Source organism: Notolepis coatsorum (assembly GCF_963971535.1).
Source record: "Notolepis coatsorum genome assembly, chromosome: 18".
Taxonomy (NCBI): domain Eukaryota; kingdom Metazoa; phylum Chordata; class Actinopteri; order Aulopiformes; family Paralepididae; genus Notolepis; species Notolepis coatsorum.
This window is the reverse complement of record NC_140182.1, coordinates 35,631,202-35,646,173: the sequence shown is the minus strand read 5'-3', so window position 1 is coordinate 35,646,173 and position 14,972 is coordinate 35,631,202. Positions and strand designations below refer to the sequence as shown.

Sequence of the window (14,972 nt, the reverse complement as noted above, 5' to 3'; positions counted from 1 at the left end):
CATGGTGATGAATAATGTACAGCGTATACCGTGACCTTCACCAAGAGATAAGCAACATCTGGAATACTTATGCATTATGTGAACATAATTAAATGTTGTGCACAAAATATACATGAAACCAGTTACAGTATGTATGTATGTTATATGGATCCATTGACCTTTTAATGGAAAATGTAACCCTGTGCATAAAGGCCTATCTCACAAATGTTTTTTGCATGTTGACTCCCTAAGCAGCTTGCATGAATGCAGCGTGCATAATCAATGCTCCAATACACAGTAACAGATGCACAGTGACTGATGTTTTGTAATTCATATATAGTTTTTTATCCAAAGTGCTTTACAACTCATACCTCACATTCACCCATTCACACACCGACGGCGGAGACAACCGTGCAAGGCTGCTCACCCCGACCTGCCCATCGGGAGCACATAGGGGTTAAGTGTCTTGTTCAAGGACACTTCGACACGCTGCTGGGAGGAGGAGCTGGAATCGAACTGGGAACCTTCCGATTACCAGACGACTGTCGCCATTTGACTTTGGACCCCTATCTTTTGTGCCACGGTAAGTGATTCTGTGGAAACCACATTTTCATAGTTGGAGGGGAAGGTGGGGTGAATGCAGGTATGTCAGCCGGGTTATCAAGTGGGCATCATGGATGTTTTGTTGACAAAGGGGAATGCCTTTAAAAAAAAGAATTTATTCACATAACCTCTGACCCAGAGCTCAGTCAGTAAAGCTAGAAATCAGAGAGGATGAACCCTCCAATCTGTGATGTACCTCAGATGTAAAATACGGGGCTGCTCCATTCTGTAGACAACATTTCCATTTAGTCATTTAGCTTTTGCTTTTATCCAAAGCGACTTCCAAATTGTGTACAACAAGTGAGCAGGAGGGCTACACCTCTGGCAGCTAAGGGTAAGTGATATTGTTCGTAGTACATAGTAAATAGTAGTATAGACATAGTAGCAGAGTAGGAAGTAGTATAGGCATAGTAGCATAGTACAAAGTAGATAGTAGTATAGACATAGTAGGAAGTAGTATAGGCATAGTAGCATAGTACAAAGTAAATAGTAGTATAGACATAGTAGCATAGTAGCAAGTACTGTAGTATAGGCATAGTAGCATAGTACAAAGTAGATAGTAGTATAGACATGGTAGCATAGTCAAGTCAAGTCAAGTCAAGTCAAGAGTTTTAATTGTCACGGCATACAGGTATACAATGAAATGCGGGTGGTCTTGCCCGCAACGATGTGCAATACAGTGGTACAACATATAATAGAATCAAAAAATGAAAAAAACAACATTGTGCAGTAAACAGGTAACAGGTAACATGGAGTGACATCTCGGTATCTGTACATAGTTATTTACAGAGCATATGGGACATGCTAGTTAGCTTTGGTAGTGCAATACACTGTTCCTGTTATTCTAATTTAAAGTGTCCTTTCCTTTGGCCATAAGTGTGCGTGTGTGCGACATGAGTGTGTGCCCGCTCATGTTAAAGTGTTAAGTGGCTGCTCGTGTGTGAGCGTGCACAGCGTGCGTGTCGTGTGTGTGTTCATGTGTGCTTGTGTGTGGATAGTTCAATGTTCTGAGCACTCAATGTTCATTGTTCATGGCTCTGATGGCCTGGGGGAAGAAGCTGAGCCTAAGCCGCTCTGTCCTAGTAGCTGGGGTTCGCAGGCGTCTGCCTGACCTCAGCAGCTGAAACAGGCTGTTATTGGGGTGGTGAGGGTCTTTCATTATCCTGCAGGCTCTGGATTTGCACCTCTTGTTGTATAGAACCTGCAGGGGGGGTAGTGCAATACCCGTGGTACACTCGGCTGAGCGCACCACTCTCTGTAGGGCCTTCTTGTCCTGTGCCGTGCTGTTTCCATACCAGGCAGTGATGTTTCCGGTCAGGATGCTCTCTACAGCTCCTGAGTAGAAGGACTGGAGTATCTTCCCCGATACTCTGAACTTCCTTAACTGTCTCAGGTGGTAGAGGCGCTGTTTCGCCTTCTTTACTACTGTGTCTATGTGTGTTGACCATGTCAGGTCCTCATAATAGTATGAGACAACCAATGGGGCTCTGACTTTGTGAGGCCATAACATGTTTGTGTGAGCTCTTACACCCAAATGAGGTTCATATTCTAGAATTTCTATAAGGACTAAAACCTCATTTGGGTGTAAGAGCTCACACACACATTTTAGCGAGCTCACACACATCACGTGACTCATAAAGTCAGAGTCTATCAGATTTTACATCCCAGTGACATCACCGATCAGAGCGTTCTCTCTCTGTGATTTCTCGCTTTGGGAAAAAGTGGCACGTACTCACAAATACTGACTGAACTGTCCTGGGGCACAGGGAGAACATTGCGTGAATTTATACAATGGGTTGTTATTCCCCTGTGAGTGGTGTTTTTATTGAGCTCACCTGTTGGAGGCAGTGAAGAGCAGGACCTTGTGGGCGTAGAAGGGTTTCCCCTCCACCAGAAAGGTCACATCGGACATCTCCTTGTTGTTCAGGAAGTGAGGGTCTGAAACAGCCCGGAAAAAAACATTATTGTAAAAAAACTAGGGCTGTCAAAATTAATGCTTTAACTTTGGAGATTAATTTAAATTAATTAAAGCATTAAAATAAATTAATCTAGATTAATCGATGGAGTGAAAAATCTTCAACGTTCTGAACTTTCAGCAGTATATTTGCTTGTTCTTTTTTGCATCGACTCATGCACCTTTTTGAAAATCATCTGACATGAAGATGGAACACATTTTGTTGTTAATATGATTTATATTACTATTAAAATAGTATTTGAACCTAAATATACTTTCTTTGTGTTGATTTTACATTAATTCCATGATTTTACTCAAGTAAAAATTTGTTACAAGCTTCGGTCTTAAGTCAAAAATGCAATTTTTTATCTAGATTAATCTAGATTAATTACAGAAAATTGTGAGATTAATTCGTTTTTTTTTTAAATTGATTGACAGCACTAAAAAAAACACAAAAACACATACTCTTCTGGCACTGCATCACCACTCATTGAGCTTGTTTAGTTTTGTATTATGTTTAGTTGTGTATTATGTTTAGTTTTGTATTATTAGTTTAGTCTATAGTTTAGTTTATAGTCTATATGTTGTGTATTATGTTTAGATTTATAGTTTAGTTTATAGTTTTAGTTTATAGTTTATTTATAGCTTATTTAGTTTATAGTTTATATTTATAGTTATAGCTTAAAGTTATAGTTTGTAGATAGAATATACGTTGTGTACTATGTTTACAAATCTACTACGGTTGAGCAGCCGGGAAAAACAAGAATCTCACATTTTTCTGAATGTATGTACATTTAGAAAACTATGACAATAATATTATCTGAATCTGAAACTGAATCTGAATCATATAAACTGCCTATTACAGCCTCTGAGCACTAGATGGCATTCTGTACTCTGATCAAAGTCCTGTTTAGCACAGAGTAGGATATGCAGTACCATGTCCTATGCCTCTGCGCTGGACTCGGTATTGGATTTCTTTCATACTGCGCTGCGCCATGTGGCGTAAAAGTCCACTCTCCCCAAAGTAATCAAAGCTGTTCCCGCCGTGACTTCAAAGCGTGACGCCCGTCCAACTCACCCAGACGTGATGTTTGTTTCTTCTTGATCTCTGCGAGTTTGGGGATGGGGTAGGGCCCGTAACACTGGGTGAAGATCACACACAACTGCTGGCTGATCACTTCATTCTGGGGAGGAAAAGAAAGAGAGAGAAACAAACACAGACAGACAGGGGAAATGAAAGGAGAGGGTTGGAGAATTATTGACCTCATCGCTGCTCTATTGGAGTCACAAAGAATCAGGATCGAGGAGTGAAATTCTTTGTTTCTTGGCTCCTCTGCCTAGCAACAGCATGTCGACACACAGTAGTACAAAAGAAGCAATACACAGTATACCATTTCTTTTATTAGCAGCAATGCCAAAAAAATAGAATAGCATCAATTTACAATATAAGTGTAGTGTGTGCAAATCATAATATATATACAGTAAATAAGTACTACTGAGTAATAATGCTAATCTGATGTATGTACATTGTACAGTGTTACAGTATTATTATGTACAGTGATACAGGTATAAATAGTATATAAACTATGGTAGTAGCCATACTGGCCAGTGGTATAACTAGTAAGAGTAGGTACGGGATATTATGTACAGATATAGATATAGTATATACAGGTATATATACAGTATATGCATTGTGTGAATCAGTAGCAGAGGCTGTGACAGTACAGTACAGTGTTTCCTCAGCTGCAGGCCGGCAGCCAGCCGTTAGTGTTATCTGTTCACGAGTCTGACTGCCTGGAGGGAGAAAACTGTTCTGTAGTCTGCTGGTCCGGGTCTGGATGCTGATGGCAACAACTGAAACCAATGCAATCTTCTGACCTCTTCCACCAGGGGAAACAGTAATAACAGCCAGGGTGGCAGAAGATGCTATGACACCTGCATTTCCCCAAGGAGATTAATAACGGAACACTTCAACTTGAAATGCTCCTTTGATGTTTGACAGGGAAACACAATATCAGAGGGTTGGTCTGGTTTCTCCCCTGAACTGAGAGACGATGCCCTGGCTCCCATCAGAGTGCATTCTGCCCAGGAATAAGCAATCAAATGCACCGATCTATAGCATAGCAATTGCTATTACAGTAATGGAAAATGTATGTTGTATTCTGAATTGTATAATAAGACAGTAATACTTTCCAAAGCAGGTTTATATCATGAATTTCATAGCAATTGTTATGAACGGAGACCCAAAATATTTAGTATTCTGAATTATATAATAAGACAGTAATGCTTTCCAAAGCAGATTTCCTCATGTATTTCATGTAAAAGCTAAACCTATATAAAATATTTAAATTAATTAACCTCTTACAACGGCACAGACAATACATTTATATGTGGATACCTGCCGTTCCCCCTGCATAATCCTGCGTATTAACATGTGAATTGCACCTAATTATTACACGGCACTTCAGTGTCGATGCACTTTCTCGCGCCACACTTGCCCACCCGCACTGCTATGCGGCTGTATGTGTCTGAAGCATGCGTCACTAATGTGGTTATGATTTTAATATGCTGTGTGCTTTTTGAACAGTATATGCTCCGCTGCATCTCACAGTGCTTCACTGCTGCTGAGTAGTGGTGTCAGACTGTCAGGGGAGTAAGGATAATTCATGTTCTGTGTAATGCTATCATGGTTTTTGTTTGCTATTGTTTTAGTCTAATGCTGTCATCAGAGCTGAGTCATAACCTGTCACTGTTCCAGCAAAGACCACAATGGCAGTAAGTCAGCCTTTTGTGTTATTATGAGTTTTTAGAATTGCATGAAACAAGTTACTGTTTTGTCCGTGTGTGTTTGTCAAAGACGTTATCTGAACATTACACTAAACTGAGGCTATGATTTTATTTATTTATATAATATAATCTAGGCCTGTCCCCAACTAAGGATTTGTAGACTGGTAGTCGACTACCCCCTGAATGCAAAAATATATATATTATATTATTTAAATCTAAAAAAAATTTGGGGGGATCATTCCATTTGGGCTGTGGGGGGTGCTTAATGTCTGAAGAAGTCGACTGAAGGCTTCTTGTCCTCTGCGAAAGCATGCAATTGGTCCACTGATGGATACATCTTGATATGTCTTTAGTGTGTGAAATCCTCTTTCAGTGCCTCTGTGCCTGTTTTCTTAGGCAGTTAGCCTCGCTGGTATGTGCGCCATTAGCGTTAGCCATGCTTCTAGGCCTCTTTGCTTTTGGAAAGAATGATTAATAAAGAAAATGTAAAATTCTAACCTTTATATATGATATTTTTTGCATTCGACTAAGAGGTTGGCAGTCGACTACGGCTCCTTTCGGTCGATTAGTCGACTATTCGACTAATTGAGGTCAGCTCTAATATAATCAAAACCTGATCTGTACATTTAATAAAATAAGTGTCAACACATGATCTTTTGTTTGTAATCACTGGTGAGCTGTTGTCTATCTGAGGAAAAATTTACTGATATGTCCTACAAATCTCTTTCTAATGGGAACAGGGTGGAAAGGATTCCCAACCTGAACATGACATAAGAGCAAAATGGCCACTGTGTGAATAGGGTCGATAGAGAGACACCACAGTGACTGAAACAGGTGCTCTATGGTCCTGGCAGGCAGAGAGAAAGCCAGATAGTGTCAGGCCTGTTTTAACAGTGAGAGGGGGAGCGTCGTTGTTTTTGTTGTGAATATTGTTAACTTTGTTGTTATGAGCACTATTATACAACCTGTCAGCTGGTTAGGCACCGGTGAATAAGAACAGGTGGTTGACAGAAATGTAATATTATAAACTAGAATACAAATAAATGCAAACTAAATACAATCAAGTTGTTTGCCAAAGCATACCAGGCTGCATGTCACTTAATAATCAATAGAGGATGCTGTCTGTTCTGCACTGTGCGTAATGTATAATATAACAAAAATTCATTCTAAATAGATTGATGTGTGGTGGTGTTCTGTACTATTGAGCAATTTTCTTTTTATTCATATGCACCAGTCTAAGAAAATGAATAAGCATCAGTGGTGTGTGGGTGGGCTCCTCAATGGCATTGTTTTGTAAATAGTATTCTGTAGAGGGGGCCGGGGGGGTAATGAATGTCACATTCACAAATCACTCAAATCACCATTCAGACATGGACCCACGAGTTATTTTCATCATCACTTATTTGTCTGAAAAGTGTGTTGTAGCCTGCTGGACCTACAGCTGACTACAATGGTTTCCAGAACGCAGAGCAATTTAGTAAATGGAACCAAATTAGATTAGATCGTCTTGCTAATGTATGTATAGTATTATTGGAAGGGGAGAGAGAGCGAGAGAGAGCGAGAAATTAAATGGAAGTAAATAGAACCATATTGGATTAATTACACTAGATTCAATTTTATTGTCATTGCTAATGTATGCACAGTACTATACAGTGGTACAGTGAGGGAGAGAGAGAGAGGGGGAGAGAGAGAGAGAGAGAGAGAGAGAGAGAGAGAGAGAGAGAGAAAGAGAGAGAGAGAGAGAGAGAGAGAGAGAGAGAGAGAGAGAGAGAGAGAGAGAGAGAGAGAGAGAGAGAGAGAGAGAGAGAGAGATATGTTTACTTTATACACATGGTAACCATATGTTTGCTTTGGGTAAGGTAGTTCATTATTACATCATTATAACTGGAATGTTACACTGGCACATTGGAACAGTGGAGAATGACAGCAATACTTTACAAAACTTGATAAGACTTTATTTTAAGAGGGCACAGTGATAATAATACTTAATACCGAAGGCGCAACAGAATATTGAATACCTCACTACAAAAAGCACTGAGAGCACATCTCAGATCTTAATTTCTTATTTGAAATATCTACCAAAAACATAATTTCTTAAAAAAAAAAAACACTGATTTTGAAAGTAGAGACGGATCAAGTACCTTTGGTTCAGACCACAGGTTATAGGATAAACATTCTGCTTCCATTTGAATTAATTGATATGAATGGAGACTTAAGTATTTTATATTGTATTATTTACTTTTTTTCCAATAAGCTTCACGGGGGCAGTTCCAATGTTCTGCCCAGAGACGCACAGAGAGGAAGCCACAAGCAGAGAGGAGGGAGGTGGAGAAGAAGCAAGAAGAAAAAATGGAACCCAACTTCAACTCTGCTTGGAGGAGTTTCTGAATTTCTTCAGTCAAAACCTCTGATCTCTCTCTCTCTCTCTCTCTCTCTCTTCTCTGTCTCTCTGCTCTCTCTCTCTCTCTCTCTCTCTCTCTCTCTCCTCTCTCATCTCCATCTCTCTCTCCTCTCTCTCCTCTCTCCTCTCTCTCTCTCTCTCTCTCTCTCTCTCTCTCTCTCTCTCTCTCTCTCTCTCCTCTCTCTCTCTCTCTCTCTCTCTCTCTCTCTCTCTCTCATCTCTCTCTCCTCTCTCTCTTCTCTCTGACACTGCTCCCCTATTTCTCCTCACACCTATAATCCCATTCCCAAGCCTGCACATTACTTTCACAAAATATATCAGAAATGCAAGCAAATAAAAGAGTGTTACAAAGCCCATGCAGCCTGATGCCTGATGATCGGTTCCCATTAGTACACCCCCTAATAGCAAATAAAACACACAAGGAACGTGTTACTGTAAGCCTTTGCGCCTGCTTTGATGTGGTAATAATAGCTACATTTTATAATTCATATTAAAAATGATTCGAATGTGCTTCATGAGAACGATCCACATAACATATCTTGTAGAATGTATGTGATATTTGATATGGCAAAAAAAAATATATACCAATGACCTGAATCTACAGTATTCTATTTCATCTAATTGAATTCCCAAATTCCCAATCAGGTCTCTGCCATCAAGGCCACCTAATCATCCCTTCCCCTTAATTGGCTGATATCAATCCCTGTCTCCTGAGCCGTTCAGCCATTGTGTAGTGTGATGTGTGCCTGGTGCCAGTGTATGGCAGCCATTGAGCCTGCATAGCCCAAGGTTGGGTGCTACCAGTGGTGGTGAAGGAGGCCATTTCCACCCTACATTGTGGGGAGCGCTTTGAGTGTCTAGAAAAGCGCTATATAAATGCAATTAATTATTATTATTATCTATGTATCATTTTCCCACGTCAAATGCACCTGATTGGATAAATAACATGCTGGTTCCCTAGTGTGACATCTAGTAACTGCATTTTATCTTTTTTTTTTTTATCCACTTTTTCTATTTTTCTCCATCCCAATTTCGCTGTGCCAATTCTCCCCTCCCCTGTCTTGAACGTTGCTCGCATATGCCCCCCACTGGCCGGTTGTAGGGAGGATAGAAGCCTTGCATCACGTGTCCCCTCCGATACACAAGGAGGCAGCCTGTCACATCTTTTCACCTGCCAGCGCGGACTCTCATTGGTGAGGTGTAACGTGTGGGAGGCTCACACTACCCCTGCCATTTCCTGTCTCTGCTGTGCAGGCTTCCCCAACCGACCTGTAGGAGTCGCTGTCCACAACGTCCAGATTACCACCCATCGACTTCCACCCGCTAACTCTGCCAATTGAGTTAGTATGACGGCCGGCCCAAGCCGGATGCAACACAGACAGCCGGATTCCAACCCGGTGTCTCTTGCATTGGTGACAAGCGCAATGTCCGCTGCGCCACCCAGCCGCCCGTAACTGCATGTTATCTATAGCACCTTTAAAACAAAACAAAATTCAATTGTATGCATAGTCCTATACAGTGTGTGTGTGCACATACATAGTGTATATAGTATGTGCTTTGATGAATCGATTAAACATTTCTTGTACATATTCATCATGGAGTTTATCATTGGATCATTGGATCCAACATCAATACATATCTATCACCCAGGACATCCATTCTTCATTAAGACAAGCTGTTCTGCTAAAGACTTCAGCTCCATCATCTTCATCTATCCCTGCTTTATGGACATTCTCAGAGGAGATGAACGTGTGTGTAGGTGATTAAGTGCATGTGATTTGTTTGGTGGTGTGTGAGTCTGTACAGTGTGTGTGCAGAGGGATGCACATGTATGCATGCTCATGTGTATGTGAGGGTGTGTGAGCGTGTTTGGGTGTGATTGTGTGCGTGTGATGGAGTGAGTGAATACAGAAAGGTGTTTGTGTGTGTGTGTGTGTGTGTGTGATTGTGTGTATGATGGAGTGAGTAAATACAGAAAGGTATATATCTATATATAATGTATGTATGTGTGTGTGTATTAGTTTGTGTACAGTATATGTGTGTGTTTGTGAATGTGTTTGTATATGTGTGTGGGTGTGTGTGTGTGTGTGTGTGTGTTTGCGCATGCGCGTGTGTGTCTATCTGTACTGTATATGTGTCTGTGTGTGTGTTTGTGTGTAGGTAGGTGTGTGCGTTTGTGTGTATGTGTGTGTTTTAATGTGTATCTGTATATGTATGTGTATCTGTGTGTGTGTGTGTGTGTGTGTGTGTGTGTGTGTGTGTGTGTGTGTGTGTGTGTGTGTGTGTGTGTGTGTGTGTGTATCTGTATGTGTGTGTGTGTAGGGGAGGAGGGGGGGGGGGGGGGTGCTCCAGCAGCAGTATATTGTGCAACACTACAATTCCCCAGCGTCGTCCACCAGACAGACTGCCTCCACCGAGGCATGACCACCAAACAGCCCTTTAACAGCCACTTATTCCTGCAGGAGGCTGAGCTGAATGTGAGATGGTGAGATTCCACACTAGCTGCTCACAATAATCCTGAGAGACTGCTTACAGTGTGTGATGCGAACCGTGGAGAATGAGAGCAACACTCGGCACAACTTAGAAACACTTCATTTTAGAGGAGCGCAATGATCATAATACTTAAAGCTATTAATGTCTTTGTAGCCAAAGGCGGTAAGAGTCTTGAAAGGCAGGGTGCAGAGTCCTTCCAGACTCTAGGAGTACCAGCGGTTATGCCAAGCCATATTTTGTATTGTCATATCTATTGCCATATGTTGGACATCTGGACCCTATGGTACACAATCCAATGATTGGCTCTTACACTTAGAAGAATAGAGTTTGTACTGAACTTGGGAAATATGCTTTTAGCTTCTGTGCTCCTGACACGTGGAACATCACACAACAAACTCTCAAATCATCAACTATTCGACCATAATCTGCAGTTGTTTTAATTGTACAAACTCTATTGTGATTGTATTTACTGTATATTTATTGTATTTATCATGTATTTATTGTGTACATATGTTCAATGTCACTGAAAATGAGTGCTTGCCTTCAATACATTTTCTAGAAATACAGATTGAATGAATGAATGAGAAAAAATTTGATAAGATATGTGATAATAGGGCGGCTACGTGGCGTAGTGGGCAAGGCGCTCGCCACGAATGACGGAGACGCTGGGCTTGCCTGTTCGAGCCCAGCGCTCCACATTGCTTTCAGTTTAGCTGGTCGTTCATACTAATACACATTGGCCGTATTAGGGGGTGGGAAACTGATGGGTGGGGATCGGGCGTTGTGGACAGCGACTCCTACAGGTCGGTTGGTGCGCCTGCGCAGTAGAATCAGGAAGTGTCGGGGGCAGCGTGAGCCTCCCACGCGTTACTCCTCGCCACTGAGAGATCGAGCTGCGCAGGTGAAAAGATGCGACTGCTGTTACCTCAAGTACCGGAGGGGACTTGTGCTATGTATGACTTAGTCCACATTGCAGCCGGCTTGTGGGAGGCAAGAAACAGCGTTCGTGACAGGGGAGGGTTGAATTGGATGATATGAAATTGGGATGGGAGAAAATATAGAAAATGGGAGAAAAAATGGATACAAAAAAATATATATGTGATAATAATTTTTTTGCATATACAGCCTATGCAGACCTCTGCCGAGATCCACTATTGCGTCATTCTAGTCCGTACGGACCCTGTGTATGATACATCTGGACTATGAAAACAAATGTACGATGAACTATATGTTAACAGTTGATTATGATTGGTTAACATCCTGATGAAAGTGATCGGCGAAACGCTGGTGCGTTAAAATAACTTGCCGGAGAGGAGTGTGTGACTTGTTTTATTTTGTCATTCAGTCTGCACCATATTGGCCGTGCGCTCGGTCTAATTTTTGTTAACAAACTATTGATCAGCCGTCGCTACTCAAGGCTCAGACCTGATGGCTCAGTGCACGGAAATCCTTCCAGAATGGCTACTTCGCTTCCCCGATGACACGGTCAATAAAGAACTACCCTTCTGACTCTCAAACACCCATTATCTCCCTGCTTACCTCTAAGTTAACGACCAGTTGAATAATATCCCCCTGTGCACACAAGTGCTGTTTTAAAGGAACACGCCAACATTATGGGAAATGTGCTTAAGAAGATAGATGCCAATTTCCTCTGTGCATTCGGTAGAATGTTATCCGGCTGCGAGCTAGCCTAGCTCAGCACAAATTAATGGAAGATGATAGGGACCACTAGCCTAGCTTAAAACCCAGAGAGAGGTGTTTTTGTCCCAACAGCTAGGCTAGCTGATCCGCTTCCATTCCAGAAAAGTCAGACATAGGCTATAATGTATTTTATCCATACCTGATGGCAATGTAATTAAGACAATAGACCTTTTTTCACAGTGTCCATTTTGACATGTCATAGCAGGGTAAACACAGGTATAACTAATTATGGTTCCGTTCCACTTAGGAGCCATTCCAGTGTGCCAGATCCATTCCAGTGTGCCAGATCCATTCCAGTGTGCCAGAGCCATTCCAGTGTGCCAGAGCCATTCCAGTGTTCCAGAGCCATTCCAGTGTTCCAGAGCCATTCCAGTGTTCCAGAGCCATTCCAGTGTTCCAGAGCCATTCCAGTGTTCCAGAGCCATTCCAGTGTGCCAGAGCCATTCCAGTGTGTCCATTCCAGTGTTCCAGATCCATTCCAGTGTTCCAGATCCATTCCAGTGTTCCAGATCCATTCCAGTGTTCCAGAGCCATTCCAGTGTGCCAGAGCCATTCCAGTGTGCCAGAGCCATTCCAGTGTGCCAGAGCCATTCCAGTGTGCCAGAGCCATTCCAGTGTGCCAGAGCCATTCCAGTGTTCCAGAGCCATTCCAGTGATCCAGATCCATTCCAGTGATCCAGATCCATTCCAGTGATCCAGATCCATTCCAGTGTTCCAGAGCCATTCCAGTGATCCAGATCCATTCCAGTGATCCAGGTCCATTCCAGTGTTCCAGATCCATTCCAGTGTTCCAGAGCCATTCCAGTGTGCCAGTCATTCCAGTGTGCCAGTCATTCCAGTGTGCCAGTCATTCCAGTGTGCCAGAGCCATTCCAGTGTGCCAGATCCATTCCAGTGTGCCAGAGCCATTCCAGTGTGCCAGAGCCATTCCAGTGTGCCAGCACATGATGCACAAAAACACAGCCATGGCACCAGCAGCAAATGGAATTAACGTTATTTGTTAATAAACACAATTCATGTTATTAATTACAGTAACTATCGGTAGCGTTCTATCTTTCTGTGATTCAAACTCTCAAAGTCAAAGGGCTCAATACGCTAAGTATACAAGTGATGAGGCTGTCCTTGTTTGTGCCCCAGACTAGTGGGCAGCAGAGGCGGTAGACCGGCTGGCTCACAGGCGATGAACGGCTTCTACCTTGAAGTCCCTTCATCGTCACCGCGGACGTGACAGGAACAACAGGGGCGGTGGTCCCCCAAGGCCCTCTGAGAGATGAGTTCACTGACACTGCCATTTATCAGCCAGCGTGTGAGTGTGCGCACACACGCAGGTGCATGTGTGTTTGTGTGTATATATGTGTGTGTGTGTGTGTGTGTGTGTGTGTGTGTGTGTGTGTGTGTGTGTGTGTGTGTGTGTGTGTGTGTGTGTGTGTGTGTGTGTGTGTGTGTGTGTGTGTGAGTGAGACTGCTTGTGTGTGAATAATATTTGCGCATGCCTGTTTGTGTGAGATTGTGTGCTTCCATGCATAAGGCTGTTTTTACAGTAATTCATTTTCAATGAGGAGTATCTGTTTGTTGGACAGGGTTGACGCTGTGTCCCTCTCCGCCAGATTTGTGTCTGTTTTGACAGACGGAAAGACTCGGAGAGGGTGAACTCTTGGAAGCGATGGATACGTTACCATCCGCAAAGCTGTTGTTTCTACAAAGGCACAATTATGTTAGGTTCTAATTTTAAAATAAACAAACGGACAGTAATACCAAATTCTGTTCAGTGACGGATCAATATAGCAGCAGCTTAATGTGTGTGAAGGACCACAATTTGTTTTATCCTTCCTTTAAAAAAAATATATATAATATAATAAAACATTGAATAATAATAATAATTTCTTAATAAACAATGACAGTGAGGCAGGGCAGGGCGAGTCTAATCCAAGCTAATAGAGACGGAGGTCTGGAGGAACCAGACAGACCTGGAGGTACCAGACAGACAGATCTGGAGGTATCAGACAGACAGACCTGGAGGTACCAGACAGACCTGGAGGTACCAGACAGACAGACCTGGAGGTACCAGACAGACCTGGAGGAACCAGACAGACCTGGAGGTACCAGACAGACCTGGAGGTACCAGACAGACAGACCTGGAGGTACCAGACAGACCTGGAGGAACCAGACAGACCTGGAGGTACCAGACAGACCTGGAGGTACCAGACAGACAGACCTGGAGGTACCAGACAGACAGACATGGAGGTACCAGACAGACAGACCTGGATGTACCAGACAGACCTGGAGGTACCAGACAGACAGACCTGGAGGTACCAGACAGACCTGGAGGAACCAGACAGACCTGGAGGTACCAGACAGACCTGGAGGTACCAGACAGACAGACCTGGAGGTACCAGACAGACCTGGAGGAACCAGACAGACCTGGAGGTACCAGACAGACCTGGAGGTACCAGACAGACCTGGAGGAACCAGACAGACAGACCTGGAGGTACCAGACAGACAGACCTGGAGGTACCAGACAGACCTGGAGGTACCAGACAGACCTGGAGGTACCAGACAGACAGACCTGGAGGTACCAGACAGACCTGGAGGTACCAGACAGACCTGGAGGTACCAGACAGACAGACCTGGAGGTACCAGACAGACCTGGAGGTACCAGACAGACAGACCTGGAGGTACCAGACAGACCTGGAGGTACCAGACAGACATACCTGGAGGTACCAGACAGACCTGGAGGTACCAGACAGACAGACCTGGAGGTACCAGACAGACAGACCTGGAGGTACCAGACAGACCCGGAGGTACCAGACAGACCTGGAGGTACCAGACAGACAGACCTGGAGGTACCAGACAGACCTGGAGGTACCAGACAGACAGACCTGGAGGTACCAGACAGACCTGGAGGTACAAGACAGACAGACCTGGAGGTACCAGACAGACAGACCTGGAGGTACCAGACAGACAGACCTGGAGGTACCAGACAGACAGACCTGGAGGTACCAGACAGACCTGGAGGAACCAGACAGACAGACCTGGAGGTACCAGACAGACCTGG

The 14,972-nt window shown here is 43.2% G+C and overlaps 1 protein-coding gene across 2 annotated transcripts in view; it reads right to left on the bottom strand.

Annotated features, from left to right (window-relative positions):
• The window catches only part of btbd11b (BTB (POZ) domain containing 11b), a 233,383-nt gene that overhangs the window by 6,875 nt on the left and 211,536 nt on the right, over positions 1-14,972 (bottom strand). For both annotated transcript variants that reach the window (XM_084335035.1, XM_084335036.1), the window contains exons 12-13: positions 3,615-3,720; positions 2,418-2,520 (exon numbers count right to left, since the gene is read on the bottom strand). In XM_084335035.1, the coding sequence (XP_084191161.1) occupies positions 2,418-2,520; positions 3,615-3,720 (209 nt within the window). The remainder of the gene's footprint in view (positions 1-2,417; positions 2,521-3,614; positions 3,721-14,972) is intronic.